Source organism: Glandiceps talaboti, chromosome 19, assembly GCF_964340395.1.
Source record: "Glandiceps talaboti chromosome 19, keGlaTala1.1, whole genome shotgun sequence".
Lineage (NCBI taxonomy): Eukaryota > Metazoa > Hemichordata > Enteropneusta > Spengelidae > Glandiceps > Glandiceps talaboti.
Window position 1 is genome coordinate 727529 of NC_135567.1, and position 24509 is coordinate 752037.

General features: G+C 36.5%; 1 protein-coding gene across 1 annotated transcript; it reads right to left on the reverse strand.

Annotated features, from left to right (window-relative positions):
* Positions 1–937: 937 nt before the first annotated feature.
* LOC144450353 (uncharacterized) lies at positions 938–6802 on the reverse strand. The gene has a single exon (XM_078140955.1). The coding sequence runs from the start codon at positions 6800–6802 to the stop codon at positions 938–940; it is 5865 nt and encodes a 1954-aa protein (XP_077997081.1).
* Positions 6803–24509: the final 17707 nt, after the last annotated feature.

The window sequence follows — 24509 nt, forward strand, 5'->3', positions numbered from 1 at the left end:
CACCGTAAGATCTGGTAAATCAATCAAATGGAACTTACATGAGAACTTGAAACATAATACAAACACTACATTACCTAGACATACACATGGTCAGGTATACGCTGAATGTAATTACAAACTAGTGCTTGGTAAGACTTATAAACACTCTATACTAACAAATCATGAAACAAAATGGTTTCTATCATTATAATAATCAAATATATAAAGGTTATATACTACCTCGTGGGCCTTTTAGCTGGCACTCTAGGTAAATATTGATGACAATTGTGTTACTTCATCTTCGTTCGTTACAAAATGTTCTATCTGTTTACATACGCTACTCTTTGTATTACTACACGATGTATGAAAGGAAATATGTACTAAATATCAATCTGATTGTCTCAAAACTACATCTACCACAGACTGACCATAAACAAGGTATGAAATGTTACAATAAAGTCAAAAATCTATGCATACTTTACTATAACCGTGGAACTATGTTTCAGTGCGTAAGAACATCTTTCAATACAAGTTGCGAGATATGGCTTTCAGCGGCACTGATTCATGGGACCAAAACATACAAGTTAAGCATCGACATCAAAGTATTCTGTAAAATTACTTACTCTAGGACTACAACTACTCTTTATTTGCAATAAAACAGTCTCTAACATCAACAACTAGTCAGATATAAACTTTGTACAGAAACTACTAACAACGTCGATGTTCTTGATAGAGGGCGCTGTTCGTGAAAATACCTTGCTTCGATGATAAGTGCATTAAGTCCGTTACACTCCCATCAAATTACCAATGAATTATGACTGCTTGGAAAAATCATCATGATAAACATATAAATGTAACACTTAATAACTGGAATAAATTCTTAGTAATTTCCAAGATAATATAACACTCCACACTAATAATGCATAACAATTAAGTTTAACAAATGTGGATACAAGACTCAATCTGCTCCCAACAGAAGAATCAACCTTTGAATGGGTCGCTCCAAAATTGACAGTTTACTGTCACGTCTCCCTTTCTTGTCAAGATTCTTGGTGCTAACCTGGATCTTAACCTTTCTCACTAGACCATCTTCACCTTCTGTAGTCTCAGTTACAATAGCTAGTGGCCATTCCATACGAGGGACTTGATCATCTTTGAGCAAGACAATATCTCCTTTCTTAGTATTTCGCCTTGGCGTATTCCACTTCTGTCTTTGGGTAAGTGTGTTAAGATATTCCTTTCTCCATCTGCCCCAGAACTGCTCGGCTAGGTACTGCACTCTTCGCCATCGTTTTCTGACATACAAGTCCTCCTTTACAAATTTACCTGGAGGGGGAAGAGCTACAGAGGATTTCATGTGGAGCAAATGATTAGGAGTGAGTGGCTCAGGACTCATAGGGTCATTAAGGCTCTCTGTTGTGAGTGGTCGACTATTTACTATGGCCATGACTTCGTAGAGGAATGTGCGTAGCGATGCCGAATCAAGTCGGCCTTGAGATTGCTGTAGCATGGATGATAAAACACTTCTGATTGTCTTGATGTGGCGCTCCCATACTCCACCTGCGTGGCTAGCATGTGGAGGATTCATGACAAACTCACATTGGCGCTCTGTTAAGAAGACCTTAATCCTTTCCATATCTAATTCCTTCAGTGCTTCCTTGAATTCATTTTTCGCTCCTACGAAGTTGGTTCCCTGGTCTGAACGTAGACGCTGTACTGGACCTCTGATAGCAATGAAACAACGCAGGCCATTGATGAAACTATCTGTAGACATATCATCCAGGGTTTCAATATGAACAGCTCTTGAACACATACATGTGAACAGTAGTCCATAATTCTTACACTCTTTTCTTCCCACCTTTACTATAAAGGGACCAAAGCAGTCCATACCACAAAATGTAAAGGGCGGTGAAGGTTCCACTCTATCTTCTGGAAGATTAGCCATTTTCTGTTCTTCTACTGGACGACGAAGTCGACGGCATTTGATACACCTGTAGATATGGAGGGCTACAACTTTGATTCCTCCCATAATCCAGTACCCATTAGCTCTTATCTCGTTAAATGTTATTCCTCGACCTTGATGCTGAACTTTGTTGTGAAAGTGAGAAATGAGTAACCTTGTAACATGGCTGTCCTTGGGTAGAATGGCTGGATGTCGCACACTATCAGGAATATCTGCTTTCTTCAATCGACCTCCGACTCTCAGAACACCTTCACTGTCAAGGAATGGGTTCAAATTGTGGATGCTGCTACCTTTCTTCACCCTTGTCAACTTGAGTTCTTTAATTTCCTTGGCAAAGGCTTCACCTTGGATACACCTTATAATGTATCTTTCTGCTTTCTGTCTTTCTTGTGGACTGGAAAAGTCTTTACTACCCTTCTTATTCCTTACAAGTCTTCTTATGCGTGCTACCGCACCAACAACCTTAGACCATTCAGAGAAACGGGATATGCGATTCTTCAAGCTGAATGACTCTGTTGATGTGGCAGCCATGAAACTTGTGACGTTTTTCACCTCTGGATCTCCAATGTTCAGCTGATAGTCTGACTCCTCACTTAATGTTAATTCTCTTTCCCACAGAAACTCTGGGCCTCTGAACCAATTTGAGGCTAGTAACTCAGACGCGTAGACACCTCTCGATGCGTGGTCTGCAGGGTTTACCTCTGTTGATACATAATGCCACTGACTGGGCTTGGAAACCTGTCTAATTCTCTGGATCCTATTCGCTACGAATATATGGAATCTTCTCGCTTCATTAGCGATGTACCCTAGAACTACCTGGGAGTCTGTCCAGAAATACTCCCTATCCACAGTGAATTCTAACTCTTCTTTCAACATGCTACTCATATTCGAAGAAACCACCGCAGCCGTCAGCTCTAAACGGGGAATGGTAACCACCTTGGTTGGTGCAACTCTAGCCTTCCCAGAAACCAAGGAACAGTGTACTCGATTCTCTCCAACTAGTCTCAGATATGAGCACTGACCATAACCGCTAGTGCTGGCGTCTGAAAAGTGGTGTAGTTCAACAGCTATAATGTGTCCGAAGTTGGGTGGTTTATAACACCTAGGTATTTGAATCTGTCTCAAATTAGTAAAGTCAGCTTTCCACCTCTCCCACCGTGGACGTAACTTCTCTGGCAGTGGTTCATCCCAATCAATTCCATTTCGACACATTTCTTGCAAGATTCCCTTGCCGATGAGGATAAATGGAGCAAGGAACCCAAGTGGGTCATAAATAGATGCAACTGTAGACAGGATGCCACGACGTGTAGGTGGTTGATCCTTAGCCTGTATGTGAAATTTAAATGTGTCTGTTTCTACGCACCACTGGATCCCTAATGCTCGCTCGATGGGAAGGTTGTCATAGCTTAGGTCAACGTCCTTTACTCCGGCTGCTCGTTCACGAGTGGGGATGGTTTCCATTACTTCTCTGCTGTTTGAGATGAACTTGTGGAGATGCAATCCTCCTTTGGCACATACTTTCTGTGCTTCCTTCACTAACGCAGTTGCCTCATTCACAGAATCTGCACTGATGAGACCATCGTCCACATAAAAATTCTTCTTTATAAAGCTTGCTCCCAGTGGAAACTCTATTTCATTTTGGTTGGCAAGATACTTTAAACCATAGTTGGCACATCCAGGGGAGGAAGCAGCCCCAAACAAATGTACCTTCATCCGATATTCTTTGGGTTCAATACTAGTGTCACCATTCTCCCACCATAAGAATCTTAAGTAGTTTCGATCCTCTTCATTCACCAAGAATTGGTGAAACATCCTCTCTATATCACACATCACTGCTATATGATGCTTTCTGAACCTGCATAGCACACCAATCAAACAGTTTATCAAGTCAGGTCCAGTGAGTAGATGACCATTCAGGGATGTCCCAGCAAAGCGTGCCGAACAGTCAAACACTACCCGTATCTTCTCTGGCTTTTGAGGGTGGTAGACACCATGGTGTGGGATATACCACACTCTTCCTTCTTCACCTTGGTCTTCAACTTCCTCTACATCACCCTTCTCTATAACATCATCCATACATTTCTTGTAATCAGCATAGTACTTTGGCTTAGTTGCAAATTTTCTCCTGAGATGATTCAGCCGGAGAACTGCTGTCCGCTTGTTTTTTGGTAATGTTGGTTTCCCAGACTTGAAGGGAAGAGGCATACTATAGTGACCACTTTCTGTTTGGTGAATACTGGTCTCCAGAATATTGAGAAACTGAAGATCTTCTTGTGATATGACTTTCTCTCCATGGCCTTTCTCTGAAAAGTCAGCTTCCAGCGCACTGATAACATGTTTGGGAGATATGCAAGGGGTCTCCTTCACTGTGATACGATTACAGACGCTAGTGGCATAACTATGTGATCTTGGATCATTGTAGCCAATTATGCTCCATCCCAGATCCGTCTTGATGGCGAATGGTTCATCATTTTTTCCAACTATAGTCTCTCTTGGGGCCAGTGCTTGTGGGCAATTGTAGCCGATGAGCATTCCTACTTCGCAACCCTGAAGGGGAGCAATCTCATGAGCTATTCTCTGAAGATGTGGCCATTTGTTTGCTATGGTTGAGGTTGGGATGTGTGATCTGTTGGCTGGAATGTAGTCTCTGGTATATGCTTGCTGAATCTGTATGCGAGTTGGGGTAGACATTCCTCTAATAAGTAGATTGGAAACAGCACTGCAATCAATCATGGACGATGCTGAAGTCATTGTGGAAAGCTTCAGGCGAACTGGTTGACACTGGATTGATAGAGACTTTGCCGTATCTTCCAGGATGAATGTTGAGTCACTTTGTGTGTCTAATAATGCATATGTGAGCACTTCATTTGATGGAGACTCTGTAGATGACACCCATACTGGAACTATCATGGAGGTACTGTTACTATCTCCCAATTCAACCTTGCAGGACACCACTGATGCTTCTTCTGTATTGCTTTTGGTCAAGTCAGTGGATTCCCTTTGCTTACTCTCATCGTGAAGCATTGTTGGGTGTCTCTTCTTGCACTTTTCACAAATTAGTTTTCGTCGGCATTCTCTGGAATTATGTCCTCTCTTGAGACAGCTGAAGCATACTCTGTTTTCCTGTACAAACTGCTTTCTCTGCTCCAAAGTCTTACTCTTGAACTCAGGACATGTGTTAATCTGATGATCCGACTTCCTACATAAAAGGCAAGGTTTGGGTGTATATGTATTGGAGTCAGATGTTGTTTTCTCTTTATGTTTGTTAACTTCTGTTGACTCTGTGGCTAAAGTAGTGCCTTTGCTTCGATTGTATCCTCTTCTTCCTCCTGCATCTCTTTCAAAGGTGCCACTTTCCCTTATGGCATGAAGTGATGAAATAGGATTGCATGCAGTGCGTGCTTCTTTGGCTACAAATGTGACAAAGTCCTCAAAGTTTGGATACTTGCTTGTGCTGTCCATCATCTCTGTCACCTTCCGATTCCATCGTGCAGCAGCCCAATCTGGTAACTTTACTAATAACTTCCGATTTTCCTCACAGTCACTCAAAATACCTAGTTCAGGCACGTGTGGTATGGCATCCCTACAGGCCTTGAGGAAATCAGCAAATTCTTGTAGACCGACTGAGTCCTTGGGTCCAATCCTCTGCCACTTGGACAATTTATCCCTGAACGCCCTCTGAATTATGAAAGGATGGCCATAGCGCTCTTCCAAAAGGTTCCATGTTCCTCTATATGAATCCTCAGAATTACTGTAAAAGAAACCCCCAACTGCCTTTAATGCATCCCCTGATAGGTATCGCCTCAAGTAATACATCTTCTCTGCAGCAGTGATACCTTTGTTTTCAATAAGGGTTTTGAAACTTGTTTTCCACTGCACATACTGAAGAGGATCCCCCATGAATACAGATGGCTCTGGCATTGGTAATCTACTCATGGTCAAACTGTCTTGTAGCGCACGAGTGAGAGAAATTGTATCATTTGGAACAGAGGTAGGATATGTAGTGTGGTGCATTGTGGTCTGTTGACCAGAACTTTCATCATAGACTTTGAGTTTAGCCTTGGCTTTCTCTAACTCTTTCTCTCTTTCCAAACACTCCATCTCTCTTTTCTTCTGCTCCTGTAGACGTTGAAGTTCATCCAATTCAGCTTGCTTTACTTGTTTGGCCTTCAACATTTTCAATTCTGCTTCCTGAGCTGCAAGTTCAGCTGCAGCTTCTGCACGCCTTACAGACGTACTCTCGGATACTTTACATGATGTGGTACTGAAAATAGAAGCATTATCATCACACAACAGCATGTCATGGAGTAGGTCCCCATAGCTTTCATCATCATCACTCTTGCATCTACTCGAAACCACTCGGAGCAGTTGGTTCGTGATGGCTGTACATGCATCTGTCTGTCGCAGCATCTCATTGTCTGGAAGATTAACTTCACGCACTGCTTCATAAGCATGGATTACTTCATCTCGAGACTGGTTTAGAGCCTTGAATATGCCATTAAGTGAGTCCTCCGTACAATGACCTTTCAACTTTGCACGTCCAGTTTTGCTTACTGCCTTCCAAGCCTCATACCTTTGAGCAAAGATCCTTTTTAGCTGTTTATGTCTTTTAACTTTCTCTGTCTCCAGAAATTCTGCCATTTTCTGTGTGGGTTTGCGAGTTCTGCTACTCCTACGGAGTTTCTGTGTCTCATCCTCATCAGGTTTACTGAGCTCCAAGAACTTCCTTTGGTTTCCTTCCATCATGTCTAGAATTCTCTCCCTTTCAGTCTGATTAACTTCTACATCTAGGGCATCCTGGGAGTCCTCTATTTCTTTCTCTATCTTTGTAATCAGATCTGCTACTTCTTTCGATGCCATTTTACAATGAAAATGTGCTGTGATAAATGGGGTTAGTTGACAAAACAATGACCGGTTAATGTTACACAGGCAAACAACCTATAACATCTATGTGTGAATGCAAATATGTACTTTTACACTGTAACAATAACTGAAGTACATGTATAGAACAAGTTTTTACATTTATCAATGAAAAGCACTGGAGAGTATATATTATAACAAACGTTTAGCAGAACTTATTTTTAAGTAGAATGTAGTATATATGAGAAGACCTAATCTACATTGTATTACTGGTCAATATACACTTTAAGGGTATTGCCTTATACTCTGGTCAACTACACTGTTCACATTTTACTTATCTCTATATCTCTATATCTCTGGGTTACTGCTTTCTGTAATGTCTATTTTTAAATTGTTTTTATATCAGCTTGGAATCTTCTTGTCCAATGTTCACTTGTTTTCAGTTGCTTTAGTGTTCAAACTTCTGATACTATCTGGTCAGCTCTCCACTGTTGCACTCTTTAAGTTGTAATATATTTCTCTTGTTATCTTGCTACTCCTGTATGTGGTTCTTTCCTTCTTTGGATAACTATAATTTGATGTGGATTTCACTTCTATTGTGTTTACTTGGGTACAGAAATCTCACTTCTCTCTAGTTATTCGTAGCTTGTCTCTTGTGGGTTGATATATTACTTCTCTCTTTAGGATATTGTTGTTGGTTTAATGTCTTAGCTCTCTGAGGTTTCTTTACTGGTTTCAGATCTTACTTCTCTCTCTCTATGTTGCCTTGGTTGGCTGGAGATCTTACTGTAGAGGTACCAACTAAATAACTTAGGCGAACACGATCTTTATACTGATGGCATTCCTTTTTTAATGAACTCTGCTTACACCACCGTAAGATCTGGTAAATCAATCAAATGGAACTTACATGAGAACTTGAAACATAATACAAACACTACATTACCTAGACATACACATGGTCAGGTATACGCTGAATGTAATTACAAACTAGTGCTTGGTAAGACTTATAAACACTCTATACTAACAAATCATGAAACAAAATGGTTTCTATCATTATAATAATCAAATATATAAAGGTTATATACTACCTCGTGGGCCTTTTAGCTGGCACTCTAGGTAAATATTGATGACAATTGTGTTACTTCATCTTCGTTCGTTACAAAATGTTCTATCTGTTTACATACGCTACTCTTTGTATTACTACACGATGTATGAAAGGAAATATGTACTAAATATCAATCTGATTGTCTCAAAACTACATCTACCACAGACTGACCATAAACAAGGTATGAAATGTTACAATAAAGTCAAAAATCTATGCATACTTTACTATAACCGTGGAACTATGTTTCAGTGCGTAAGAACATCTTTCAATACAAGTTGCGAGATATGGCTTTCAGCGGCACTGATTCATGGGACCAAAACATACAAGTTAAGCATCGACATCAAAGTATTCTGTAAAATTACTTACTCTAGGACTACAACTACTCTTTATTTGCAATAAAACAGTCTCTAACATCAACAACTAGTCAGATATAAACTTTGTACAGAAACTACTAACAACGTCGATGTTCTTGATAGAGGGCGCTGTTCGTGAAAATACCTTGCTTCGATGATAAGTGCATTAAGTCCGTTACACTCTGTATTACCTTGTGCGAAAACAAACAGGAAATTGTGGCAACAAAAGTAGATGTTCAACATTGACGTAAAAAAAATCCGGATATCTCAAAGAAGGAAAATAAAAAAAAGTTGCCAGCATAGGCGAAGGAGAAAAAAATAATTCATCCGTATTTGTGTGTGTGTGTGTGTGTGTGTGTGTGTGTGTGTGTGTGTGTAAGCAATTTAAAAATCAAAAACCGCCAGACTGATTGCCATGGTATTTGATGGGTGAATTATCTCGGGTGTCTAGTTGGGAAATTGTTCATATCAAAATTATCTTACCACAGTGTGTGATTTGGGTCAAAAAATGTGATTTTGGGTCCAAAAACTTAAACTCAAAAAATACTGGGCAAATTGGTCTGACATTTGTGGGAACATTCGTGGGTGTTTAGATTAAGAATTGTTCTTGACATGATGATTCCATCAGTGATATGCAAATTAGGGCTAAAATGTATCTTTTAATTTCAAATCTGCTCGTCAAATTGGGCTGAAATTTTAATGGGGATGCATCTGATCTGGGGGTGTATAGAAGAAATATTATGCATATAATGATCCCATTAGTGATATGCAAATTAGACGTAAACACGTGAATTTTGGTCAAAAACTTTGTGAGGTGTTTCTAGACGTGTTATTTTGCAGATTTGATTAAACAATTTTTGACACACTTGGTCCTAGCAACCATGACTACGCCCTTAGCAACAACCAAATGGTGGTATATTTTGGTCAAATAAAAACACCTGGTAGCAAGTGAGTAAACATTCACAAAATGCATGCAAATACCTTTAGCAACCATGACCACGCCCATAGCAACAGCTTAACGATGGTGTATTTCACAAAGATAACGGATTCTTTGACAAGTGAACAAACATTTAAAAAGTATGCAAATATGCCTAGTAACAAGACCGCGCCCATGGCAGCAGCCAAATATATTGCAAAGATAACAACAGGGATTAGTAGACAAATGAATAAACATTCAAAAAATGTATGCAAATAGACCTAGCAACAGACAAATGTAGCATTCATTGGCGCTATTTTTAGATAAGTAATAATTAAAGCTGCACTAGCTGCAACGTGGGTCGGTTTATTTTCCTTCAAGATAACCAGAGTATACCAACCATATATTTATAGAATATTGTTGAAATACCTATAAAATGGTAGCGTGCCTGTTAAGTTGTGGTCAATTTTATCCATATACAGTATTATACCGGTTTGCAATCTTTGGTGAACGGTCGATTTTGAATTTTGATTTTCAGATTCGTATGGTATTCGGCAAAATGAAGTGAAACGTCTGATGGTATTTGGTGAAATGAAACGAAACAAGGCAACTGTGAATGAAAAATGTTAGGACATAGGTATCAACTACATGGCTTTCTGTTTACCTCAGTTTTTGTCTTTGGTAATTTGTAATTATTACTTTCATTTTAAGAGTCTTGTAACATATAGTATATCAGCACCCCCCCCCCCCATGATAGCTAGTGGTGAGGGTGTGGGAAAATAAGCACTTAGAGAGGCCATTTAGTGGCACAAATTTTCAAACATCACATACAACTTCTGACATGAGACTATATATGAAAGGACAAACAAATTGACAGTTCCGTTGACATTTCATGTACACATAAAAGGCAATAAAACTATTCTTATCAAATCATGGTGTGTAGTAAAACTCTGCTGTGATATGATAATTATGATAATTATGATGCCAATTAGGTCTGAAAATGTGCCTGTTTGGTCAAAAATCAATAATTCCATAATTACTGGACAGATTGAGCTGACATTTAATACAAATGAAGGAAGCTCAAGAAAAAAGTTATCAGAAGATAAAGAAGTAAGTTTCAAGTCTTACAGTCTCTTCAAAATGTATGATTTTCTAAGTCATGAAGAAATTTTTTCTCATTGGATGGTTTTATCAAAGATTGTGTAGAGGGAAAGTGATGGTTGAGAGAGCCAAAATGTTTTCTTTATTGATCTGAAAACACCATTGTTGGATCACCATAGATATAAATAATCCATGTAAATCTGTATTTCACTTCTACTCAGGTAACACAATTGACTCAACATTGAAGAAAACACTACTGAAGAAAGTCTAAAGGAAAAGAATATCAAAAGTAAATACCTATATATTTCTATGCAATTTATTTGATAATGTTTTTGTCTTCATTTTCAGATAATACCCATGTGTCACTTTACTTCGGAAAAGGTGTGAACAAACGATTTGTTTTAGGACATTTGTGTGCTTAGAGGGTTTGGTCAAATGGTTTATAAATAAACATCAAAACATGGCGCTTGGCGTCAATAGGAGGATGTCAGGTGTGGATAGCCCTGCTAAAACTCTTGGTGGAGAACACTGTACCACTACTTCTATCTATATATATAGGCCTGTTGACCACGTTTCCTTAGATTTACAGATTTATTGTTTCTGACATGGGATTGATATAAAATTATGAGAGCAAGTGTGTATATATGAGAGGTATGTATATATATATTATTTCTTTTCAGTTTATTATTTTGATAATGTCTATGCCTTATTTTTTAGATCACACCCAGGAACGGTGAAGAAAGCTAGCTTAGAATGTTATTAAAAGAAGAGGACAAGTAAGTTTCTTATTTTGCAATCTTGATATTCTAATGAATCATTAGTCTCTAAAAGGGCGACTCTAAAAGGGATTCACCCACTGTTTTTGTCCATGCCTGCATGCATCTGTCTGTGTGTAATACATCATTTCTCAGACATGCCGTATCCAATTTCTTTCAAACCTGGCACAAAGGTGACATGTCAACTGAGACATACACAAAGTTGACCAAAGAGGTCGGTTATCGAAATGCATCCATTTCCTGCATAAGTATCTATTTCTTGCCAGTAAATTCTTTTAAATCATGTTGTGTTCAGTCACATAGAAGTCAAATATTTGAGGGGGGTCTGTACCTTCCATGAAGTCTAGCTAGCTTTTTTTAGTTTGAACAGACAAGCAGAACAGTTTGCAACTGGTGACCACTAGTTCTACTTTAGTAAATGCACTTTCCTAATTCAATTAAATTTGGTACATACTTCAAACATAACTAATTGTATATGTTCTGTTAATGTTGCATTCAAACAATTATTGTGTGTAGGAACAAAAATCTAAAGACTTTGCCCTTATGGAAGGCATTCAGTTTAAATGTGCTTGGTATTCTGTTCAATTCAGTTCATATTAATGTTTTCTTTATTTACAGATCTTACCCATGAAGAACTAATATGACCAGAATTGAAGAGGATTGTGCTATAGGAGAAAGTTATCAAACAAGAAGAAGACATAAGTAAGTGTCAAATATTCTAATCTCTTCAAAGTTAGTTTTAATAACCTTGACCCCTTGATCGTGATGCCGATGTTCAAAGTGAAAAAGCCAAAATTATTCAAAGTGTGGATGTACACCTCTGACATCCAATTGCCATCCAGCTATAGTAATGTTTTATTTGTTTTCAGGTCACATCCAGGAAGAATATGACAAAGCTATCAAACAAGAAGCCGACATAGGTAAGTTTCCAATTTTGCAATCTCATCAAAGTTTGTTTTCATAACCCAGACTCTTGATTTTTATCACAGTGTCTAAAGTCAAATTGCCCAAATTATAGGGGAGGGGGGGTTACACCTCTGAGATCCATGGACGACTTTCAACCAAATCTAGTACAAATATTGTATACAGTAGTCCACATATGCATGTAATTATGTTTGATGACTTTTACAATATGAGTTGGATGGCAGTCATATTTATTGTTGAAGTCAGAATATTGACCTGATAGAGGGAAAGTTAGGTTTTTGACCAAGACTTGTTAATAATGTGTTTCCTTGTTTTTAGACCATGCCCGGCAATGCTGCCAAGAAAATGTATTACCACAATTTATGACTTCAAAGCTGTCGAAAAAAACTATTATCAGAGAAAGAAGAGAAAAGCAAGTATTTTATTGAGCAGTTTGGTAATAATCTTATTATATATACTTGTCAGTCATAAGGAAATTGTTTTCTTGATAGATGTTTTATTGAGGTTTGTGTTGAGGAAAAATCTTGGTTAATAGTCCTACAATACCTTCTATATTTATCTGAATTCACCATTGTTGGATCAGCATAGATCATATAAAAAGATGAGAACAAGTGTTTTTGAGTTGTATTTCAGTTCTGTTCAGTTCATAAAATGTTTCTCCTGGTATTTCAGATCGTACTTGTACGTCAGGAATTTGTATTACTGGAATTGAAGAAGAAATCTGAAGAAAACAGGATGAAGTAAGTTTGACATCTTGCCATCAGTTGAATTGTTGTCTATATTCCACTTGAAAATAACCCAAAGCTCACTGCCTGTACTGAATAGAGTAGCCAGCTGTTGGTTTAAGACACTGGCTATGGACCAGATAAGAGCTTGCAAAGAAGTGTGTTAATCTTTAAAGTTTTATTGATGGAAGGTCTGTCCATTCATTTACATCTTTGTATTTATTATTTGGAATTTGGAATAATATTTGCATGAGCTTTACTGTGAATTAATATTGAATTATGTCAATGACTTTTCGATTGCAGGAATCAACAAACTCTCATGAGCACTTTGAATGCGCTGCACATAAAGAACTGTACCAAAGATTGTACACAGGTGTACTTATTCATAGACATCTAATTCATCACCATGAAAATATATCACTGTCAACATGCATGCCAGCCTGGAGGCGAGCCACAGGCATGTACCATACTAGATAGTATCAAAGACAGTAACCTATGACTTTGACCTTAATATTCAAGGTCAGCTAGCAATTTACTCCATACTGTTAATATTTTGTACAGACAAATTTAAGTATATTGTAAACATACCTTTTAGATGAGCTTTCTGTGTAAAAACTGACCTTTGCCCTTGACTGTCAGGATATTATGAACTTAATTACCATCAACTTGTACAAGCAGATTTTGGACACTGATTAACATTACATTCCTGCATTTAATTTTGGGCTATTGTCCTTGAACATAATAGAACACAACTAGTTTGTTTGTTTTTATCACAAGGCCAGTTGGTTTGTTAAGTTAGGTAATGGTAATACTTTGGTGTAATTATAAATTTATGTTCACTGCGAAATGATCAGATATCTGGTATTTAATCCTCTTTCTCCCAACTAGTAGTTAGTTGTGTACAAACAAATATCCTACAGCCACTGGGAGAAAGAGGAGTAAATTCATTTGAAAATTGAAATGTTTGATTAAATGGTTATAAGAACTTTAGAACCAGCTGATTAGTATACAGTTGGTGGGGAACTATTTACATCAGAAAATTGTGAAATTTAAGTAACATGATACAAATCTTCATCGTACTTCAAATGATAGACTTTGTTGCTTAATTTGTGCAAGCTTTGATCACTCCTTTAACCTTCTTTATGTAAACTTCACCTGAACTATAACCTTTAACCTATAACCTTACCCTAACAATAACACTAACACTAACACTAACACTAACCTTAATCCCAACTAATATATAATAAAAGTAACTCTAACTATCTTTCGGTGGTCGTTAAGTTTGCGCAAAGAAACCAGGCAACTTGTCTAGTATTTGTAGTACATGATTGTGGGATTTACTGAACAACACTTTATGGGAGTCACACAGGTTACATGTTTGTTTATCCTACATATAATTGTGGGTTATTTTCACATGGGTTGGTTGCTCATATTTGGTTGCTTAAACTTTGCAATACCCTTTGTATTACCACTGCCATTCTTCATACAAAGTATTTGAAAAGTATCTCTTTTCCCTATATGAAAATGCTTTTCATATAGATGTAGGGGATTGATGTACTCTTCATTTAGGGGATGGATGTACTTTATATTTAGGGAAGTTTTATTTAGAGGGTGGAATTGTACTTTTTATTAGGGGATAGATGTACTTTATATTAAGGGAGAAAAATATTTTATTTAGGGGATGGATGTACTTTTTATTTAGGGGATGGATGTACTTTATATTAAGGGGAGAGAAATATTTTATTTGGGGGATGGATGCACTTTATATTAAGGGGCGAGAAATATTTTATTTAGGGGATGGATGTATGTTTTATTTAGGGGATGGATGTACTTTATATTAACGGGAGAAATATTTTGTTTAGGGGATGGATGTACTTTATATTAAGGGGAGAGAAATATTTTGAGGAATGGATGTACTTTTTTATTTAGGGGATGGATGTACTTTTTATTAAGGGGAGAGAAATATTTTATTTAGGAGATGGACGTACTTTGTATTTTGGGGATGGATGTACTTTTTATTTAGGGGATGGATGTACTTTTTATTTAGGGGTGGATGTACTTTATATTAAGGAGAGAGAAATAATTTGTTTAGGGGATGGATGCATTTATATTAAGAGGAGAGAAATATTGTATTTGAGGGATGGATGTACTTTTTAATTTAGGGGATGGATGTACTTTATATTAAGGGGAGAGAAATATTTTATTTGGGGGATGGATGTACTTTATATTAAGGGGAGAGAAATATTTTATTTAGGGGATGGATGTACTTTATATTAAGGGGAGAGAATTATTTTATTTAGGGGATGGATGTACTTTATATTAAGGGGAGAGAAATATTTTATTTGGGGGATGGATGTACTTTATATTAAGGGGATGGATGTACTTTATATTAAGGGGAGAGAATTATTTTATTTAGGGGATGGATGTATGTTTTATTTAGGGGATGGATGTACTTTATATTAAGGGGAGAGAAATATTTTATTTAGGGGATGGATGCACTTTATTTTAAGGGGATGGATGTACTTTATATTAAGGGGAGAGAAATATTTTATTTAGTGGATGGATGTACTTTATATATAAAGGGGAGAGAAATATTTTATTTAGGGGATGGATGTACTCTATATTAAGGGGATGGATGTACTTTTTATTAAGGGGAGAAATATTTCATTTAGGGGATGGATATACTTTATATTAAGGGGAGAGAAATATTTCATTTAGGGGATGGATGTACTTTATATTAAGGGTAGAGAAATATTTTATTTAGGGGATGGATGTACTTTTTATTAAGGGGAGAGTATTATATTTTATTTAGGGGATGGATGTACTTTATGGAATTACGATATATGCCTACGCTTTTCCAGAGTTTTTGAAATATTTTTTATCTGGTTTTTAGTGTGGGGCTAAGTTTGGGTTAGCAATGCCTTAGTAACCCCTGTTGTTATAGAAATGGTAATGTAACCACTTTTGTATGGATTATTGTATTGTACTTGCATGTAGAGTATTTTATAAAAGTCTGATATTAAAACAATATGGTTGCACCTTGTCAACGATGTCTGTTTGTGTGTGAAGCCCATGGGTGTAAGTAAACGCAATAGATTACTTTGGTGAGATCACTTTTGACAAGTTTAGAAAGACACAAACTAAAACTATTATAATAATTGTATATATTGTGACATGACATATCAATGTCCATAGCTTAAGTTGATCTAGTCAATCTATGAATGGACATTGATATGATTACACACACAATACAGTGTATGGATAAATCACATACAACTTTTGATTCAGTGTGGACTCCATGTGTATGTGGTAAAGACTCGGTGTTGACACTATCTTCAGTACAACATGGCTTGTGATGTTGCCCCAGGCTGTAAAAACAGATCACTCCCTTTACTTGATCTAGTCAATCTATGAATGGACATGAATATGACTACACACACAACACAATGTATGTATCAATCAAATACAACTTCAAGTGTGCATGGTAAAGACTTTTTTCTATTTATTTCACCAGAAATTGTACAAAGGGTACATAACAGAAAAAAAAGAGGAGCAGGAAAAGCAAATAAGTCAATAAGCTACAAGTTCTGACAAAATTACTTCCAGCTAATAATTACACTAAAACTAAAAGAAAATGAAAAAAGGAGCAAAAAATTCCTGGTGAGGACCATGGATATAGTCCACTGAGTTGACACTATCATCATTACAATGTGGTTTCATCACTAAGACAACATTATCATGTATAATGTACATACATGTATATGTTTTAAACTACAAATAAAATGTTTTCTGTTTGTCCACCTTAATCTTGTCAAATGTATGGGTGCTACACTTGTATTATAGTCACTGTACACTCAAATTTTCTCTCTGAATTTGCATATTTTGGAATAAACAGTTAGTTTGTTTGTAAACCGCCCTCCCTTTGTCCTTGATTTTCCAATCTCAGGGTGATGTCAAACACAGAATTTAATTTGCGCAGCCTAACATCTTTTCAGTCCCCAAAGAGCACCAGGTATTATACTATGTGAGTCACATCACTTTGTTTTGCAACTGATAAATTATGGAGAAGAGAAGAACTCCTGGCCCAGACTCGGTGATTGGGACTTGATCCCACCGCTGCCACCACATTGACAGTTTTAAAGGCAAATGGTTGTTTCCCACTACTATGGTAATGTTTGTGATGACAGTACATTAATCATTACTCGTGTTTGGATCTAATTGATTGAGCTGAGGGAAGGCTAAATGGGCACATTCCCTACATTGTCAGGACCGAGTCAACATTATCTCTACTCCAGAACATTCTCCTTAATATTAAATATAATATCTTATCTACCACACAGCGTGTATACAGTATTAACATGGCTGCCATATTGAAGACCATCATAACCTTTAGTACCCTTTTTTGCTCTATGTACAGTTTCCTATTTATAGACAATATCATTTTAAAAAGTAAATGAATATCTCATAATGAAGGGATTTCATGAGTGCACATCAATTTGAAACTGTGTATTTATTTATTTATTACACGGTCCACAATGTCGTATCGATAATCAATACCAGAGCAATGCCGTTAAATTTCTCTGTATATCTGCCTGTGCCTATCACTGTTTCTGTCTACCTTACCTCCTGTCTCATCATTTGTAAAAAAATTACAGACCTTGTGAATCTCATTAAAACCGGGATAAGGGTCCGGTCAGTTTCTCCAGCCTGGGGGGGGGGGGATTCTTAAATCGGGCTGAGAAAAAGTCACTGACCCCACTATCTGTAAAACCAAAAACAGGCTGACCCCTATCATTTAATTCTAAAACATGATGATTCCCCCCCCCCCCCCCCATATATAATATTCACATGACAGTTTTTTTATGGTGACTCAGTGTGGACTGCTTGACTGTCATGCATCTACTTTATAAGATCCTGGGTTAGCACTATCATAATTATAATTATTGACTACACAGGGTAAATATATTCTAAAAGAAGTTTAATAGCATCTTGACTGAAAGGTAGGGGAAAGCTTGAGAAGGGAGTATGTGCATCTCTTATAGGGGTCCTAGGGGTCTCCCCGAAGAAGCCCTGGAGGTATTTTACCCTAAACAGTCAATGTTGAGGCTATTCAGACCCTTTCAGACAAATAATTTCCAAGCTTTACAAGACAGCACCAACATGTAAATAGCAACTACATAGGATTGAAATACTTTTGAAATATACTTTGATACCATCTTGACAGTTAGACTGTCGACAGTTGCTCGCGCCTTTTTTTCCTACGTCTTATCTAAACTCCGATCCGGCGCAACACTACTATAATCGCATACTGATATCGAGTGCCGAAGGCCCGAGTGATCGAGGGCCGAAGGCTCGGGCCTTCGGCCCTCGATATCAGTATGCGATTATAGTAGTATTGCGCCGGATCGGAGCGTGGCAACGACTTAAGCTTAGATAAAACGTAGGGAAAAGGGCGCAAGCGACTGTCGACAGTCTACTTGACAGTTAGAGGGGAAGAGCTTGACACTGGGATATGTCCACCTCATGTAGGGGGTCCGAGGGGTCTCCCTCTAGAAGCCCTGGAGGATTTTTACTCTTGAAGCCAATATTTAGGTTATTCAGACCCTTTCAAGCAATAACTTAATCCATGCTTTACAAGACAGCACCATCAAGTATCAGAAACTATTCTTTATAACTTACATTGGGTTGAAATGTGTTCCTAAAAAGTTAAATGGCATCATCATACATGTAGTAAAGTTGAGCACATCTAATGATAGTATCATTGGTAGAGGAGATTTGGAGTTTAAGGCAATTTTAGACTATCTTGGTAAACGTTTCAAATCTTTAAAAGACAATATTATCTCAAATTAGAATAGGGTGAAAATATTTAAGAAAAGTTTAATACCATTAGCACAGTAAAAAGGTTGTTGGTGCATATGATTGTTGGTTGAATGCATGAGTGACCTCTGGGGGTGAGGGGGTCATTGGGTTCCCCCCCCCCCTGGCAGATCTGCAGTTTTTTCTTCTATTAAGGCAATGTTTAGGTTATGCATAGCCCTTGCGGTAATATTTTCAAGCTTTGAATAGCTAACGTAAATGTGAGTTTTAAATGAGTTTCCTATGGCACATAAAAATGCATTAATATTGCATGTATAGTAAAGTCATCGGTATGTTAGAGAACTTTAGCTAGTGTATAATAAAAACTGGAATCTGATGAGATGTGGTGATTTGTAGTGTCAATAACATATAGTGTCCAAAATAGAAAGTGTTATTAATCCCTTCTGACAAGTTTATAGTGACGAGTAGAACATTTTAGATTAACTTCTTTTATAAACTATCTATGAAGATTACCATTACGAAACCTTTAAGTTCACTTTTGCCCCAAACTGCAAAATAAGTGGAGCATTGATTGTGAAACAGCCAAGCATTTACATGACATGTTCTGTAACTAGTGTAGTAGCTAGGTAATACATGTATATGTATATGTATAGTTATGTTTGAACTAATAATATTAAAGAATTCATGTAAGAAACAGGGACAAGAACAAATATTGACATGTAACACATTTCAGACAAGGCTATATGCCATTGTAGAAAAGGATTTTGGTCTTCCATCACAGTCCAAAACACAATTACCCCCCCCCCCCCCTCCACAATTTTCAAAACAGCATGATTCTCCCTACTGCCAATTTCAAAAACAGAGTGACCCCCCCCCTTCAAATCCACCCATAGGCCGAAGAATCTGACTGGTCCCTAAGTGACACCGACCGTGACAACCACACTACAGACAAGTAACAAGACTAAATCAGTGAATGGGTTTAGGGAGCGATCAGTTTTTACGGCCGGGAGTGGGCCAGTGACTTCTTGTTCATGTTGTACTTAAAAATAGTGACCCCCTGCAATTCATCCACAAAACAACCCCCCCCCCCTGACAAATAAAAAAAAAACACTGACCCCCCCCCCCCCGACATCTGTTGACAAGAAACATTCTTCTTATTCTTGCAAAAGACACTCTAGATTCTCAAAGCACAATACAGCACACACTACATAGTTAATTTTACTTGTTACATTTACAGTAATTTTAAGTGTATCTGGTAAATTCCCAAATCCATTGCTTCACTAGTATAAAGCTCTTTAGACAGGAACCCTATGAGAAGTATAATTGTCTGTTCATGGACATGCAAATTATTTATGGTTTAGTAACCAAAAGTTCTAGGATATCTCTTAGATTGAGTGAACTATTACCATTATAGATTAATTCAGCTAATTATAAAGTACAGTATTAGAAATGGAGTTAATATAATTGTAAACCTAGAGGTTTCAGTAAGTTTCAAAGTAGGGAAAGAACTTGAAATAGTGTTGGGAGAAGTGCACGTTACGTGTGTGTGTGCCTGCTATACAAGGGGGGGGGGTAAGTACTGTTTGAAAATGAACACCTTTTGGAGGCCATTTAAAGCACCATTCGAAGTGAAACACAACTTAGTTATATCATAAAAGTATCACTTATTTTAAAGTTTAAATTATTTCAAGTCGTGCCCACACATAATAAAAAAAAGATCAAGTAGAAAGTGAGAACATTTTGGGAAAACATGCACAGTGGAGGTCAGTTACCATTTAGAGATACAAATTCGTTAAATTATTTGAAAGTGTGTCTCTATTGGCTATATTTGTGTGCAATTCCACATGTTCAGGTCAATGGAGGCACATATTTTAGAGTCAATCCATCCAGTACGTAAATTTCAAGGTATTATTTCATTTCTTATGTGTTACATGTACAGCTACACATGCAAGTTTTTATGCCACATGATGACACAATGCAACTCATGGCCTGCAATATTGAGAAGTCGTTTCTAACAAAACTGTTGCTTAAAAGGTGAAATGTTATGTCACCATGTCATATGCTTATCATGTATCAAGAGACAAAGAGTTTATGTTATATTTGAACGTATATTTATAGCCATTATTTATGGTTTATTGTATGCACATATATTTGATGTATGGAAATGTAAGTACAGCAGGGGGTTCATAATTTTGTTCAGTCTTTGAAAATAAGGTGAGTCCCAAATTGAGGTCCCCCCCCCCACCCTGATTTACACCCCCCCCCCGCCGGCCGTAAAAACTGATCGCTCCCTAAAGTTAATTCTGCTTCAAGTCAAATTCTTTATTTTTATTGAAAACAAAATGAGTATTTTAAATCGTTATACACTTCATATTTTTTCATCAAAATCAAGGACTAAATCATATCAGGCAAAGGACACTTAATGTATTATCAGTTATTAGTTTGATTTATTCTCTAATTAGTTCTAGAGATGCAAACACGAGTTGATTTCACCGGTAAATAGATTTGTCGGGTTTTCTGACCTACAAGACAGCTAGCACATAAAAATAGTAGTGGAATATTCATGACTCCTAAATTGAATAAATATAGTCATGAATTGATGTAAATTGTCCATCTAATAAATATAGTCATGAATTGATGTAAATTGTTCATCTAATAAATATAGTCATGAATTGATGTATATTGTTCATCTGATAAATATAGTCATGAAGTGATGTAAATTGTTCATCTAATAAATATAGTCATGAATTGATGTAAATTGTTCATCATAATAAATATAGTCATGAATTGATGTAAATTGTTCATCTAATAAATATAGTCATGAAGTGATGTAAATTGTCCATCTAATAAATATGGTCATGAATTGATGTAAATTGTTCATCATAATAAATATAGTCATGAATTGATGTAAATTGTTCATCTAATAAATATAGTCATGAAGTGAGGTAAATTGTCCATCTAATAAATATGGTCATGAATTGATGTATATTGTTCGTCTAATAAATATAGTCATGAATTGATGTAAATTGTTCGTCTAATAAATATAGTCATGAATTTATGTAAATTGTTCATCTAATAAATATAGTCATGAATTTATGTAAATTGTTCATCTAATAAAGATAATCATGAATTGATGTAAATTGTTCATCTAATAAATATAGTCACGAATTGATGTAAATTGTTCATCTAATAAATATAGTCACGAATTGATGTATATTGTTCATCTTATAAATATAGTCATGAATTGATGTATATTGTTCATCTAATAAATATAGTCATGAATTTATGTAAATTGTTCATCTAATAAAGATAATCATGAATTGATGTAAATTGTTCATCTAATAAATATAGTCACGAATTGATGTAAATTGTTCATCTAATAAATATAGTCACGAATTGATGTATATTGTTCATCTTATAAATATAGTCATGAATTGATGTATATTGTTCATCTAATAAATATAGTCATGAATTTATGTAACTTATTCATCTAATAAATATAGTTATGAATTTATGTATATTGTTCATCTAATAAATATAGTCATGAATTGATGTAAATTGTTCATCTAATAAATATAGTCATGAATTGATGTATATTGTTCATCTAATAAATAAAGTCATGAATTTATGTAAATTGTTCATCTAATAATATAGTCATGAATGGATGTATATTTTTCATCTAATAAATATTGATGTCTACCAAGAGCCATGATGCAATAGTGAAGCACTGAAAGAATATAGATGAACAAATTTCAATTTGATGGTTCCTGGCAACCAAGCAAAAAATGATGTGAGGTGAAATCATGAAATGAATCTCTCAAGAACCAAAGTTTATGAAAATATGTTTATTTCCTGGAGTGGTGTTGGCCTTTAAATGATCAAAACTGTGGCAACTAAGGTGTTGTTTACAGAAATCAAACAAACAAACAAACAAACAGACAGACAGACAGACAGACAGACAGACAGACAGACAGACAGACAAACAAACAAACAAATAAACAAACAAACAAACAAACAAACAATGACACACACAGGACAACTATAGAGAAAAAAATATACCAACACATAAAGATAACTATTAGATGTACAGTGCATTGTGAAAATTTATTGTAGTATTTGTTTCCATAGAAACACTGATATCATTGATTGCAATACATGCTGTAGTCTTTCTAATTTTGGATTTGATTTAGTATGTACTATTGTTTTCAAACTATATTATTAGATAGGTTGATAAAGGTAAAACCTGGACACAATGACAGATTCAGCCACAGAGACAGCTGGATTAGTTTGGGTTTCTTTGATATTGCTAGCATATCCAATCTTTTGTCCAGAGTAGTCCAACCCTAAATGACACCAATGTTACAAATCATTTGGGTATGACATCACTAATCACCTTAACAGTGAAAGTAAGTAAGTTTGTAGTGAACTTAATGTTATCTTCCTATAATTACATCCAGCCATCTGTTCATCCATCCATTCATCCATCTATACAGATATGCACACTCAAACACACACACACACACACACACACACACACACACACACACACACACACAGAGGCATGCACTCATTATGTAACTTATTTAACTCACCAAAGCTTATGTATATAATCAAAGCTCTAACAGGACAGCATTTTTTCTAAGTGACAGTGTTTCTGCTACGTTTTTTCCGGTGCGTACGTACGGCCAGACACCCAGTCTTGGTTAAACACGTATTTCTATAAAGATATATATAAAAAATATAGCCCGAGAAAATCGTATTTTGAGGGACCTGTTCCAACAACATCCAAATTTGTATAATTGAAATTGTAAACTGATATTCTTGGGTACGAACTAACTTACTTACGTATCATTTGTACAAGGTACTATTACAGTTGCACACGTACACACCGTTACAGAATGCCTCCTGCAAGGAAAAACCTTTCTAAAAAATCGTTCGTTCCAACAGCCTATTTTAAACTTACTGTAAAGTCCTTTTAAACTCACTGTATGTATATGTATATATTGTACTTGTGTAAATTGTTTGTAAATTGTGTTTTGAGCCGAAAGACAAATTTCCACATTCATATACGGATAATAAAGTTATTGTCAGAATTGAATTGAATTGTATTGAATTTAATTGAATTGAACAGACAGACAGACGGACGGACGGACGGACGGACGGGCGGGCGGACGGACGGACGGACGGACGGACGGACGGACGGACGGACGGACGGACGGACAGACAGACAGACAGACAGACAGACAGACAGACAGACAGACAGACAGACAGACAGACAGACAGACAGACAGACAGACAGACAGACAGACAGACAGACAGACAGACAGACAGACAGACAGAGAAAAACATTTATACACTGGATGTGTTTACCACTTGATATGATCAGATATAGTGTTGGTCGCGAAGTTGAAATAGCCGCCAAGAGTGTGCCGAGGATTGTGGGATATATATAATCAATTTCCGTCATGCAGTCCTGCTTCCGTCAAGCAAAAAGAAAGTTTTGTCCTCGCATATTAATGTTTCGTCCCCAAACATTAATGTTGCATCCTGTGTTAAGTAAATCTCGTCGATAAGAAAAGGAGATTGTATGGTGACAAATGTTGTTTCTGCTGTCAGAGTATAAGATTGTAATGGACTTAAATTCATATTCCGGCTTGACATTTAAATACTTTTTACACAAAGTTAGAGTTTTTTCATGAAAACTTGGTGTACTGCTCTCTAAGGATTAATAGTTTGCAATGAGGTATTTTAAGTCTTGTTAGAAAACTTTAGAAAAAACGGTTCTAATATTTCAAACATTGCACCAACACAAATTCAACATTTTATCCCGCAACTTAAATGTTCTCACTCGAAAATAAAGTTTTGGCCACACGAATAAAAATTTTCGTTTCGCAAATTAATTTTCTGCTCTGTAAAAAGAATTTATTTCTCACAGAAATTGTAGTTTTTTGCTTTGATATTTCTATATTGACCCAAGAAATTAATGTTTT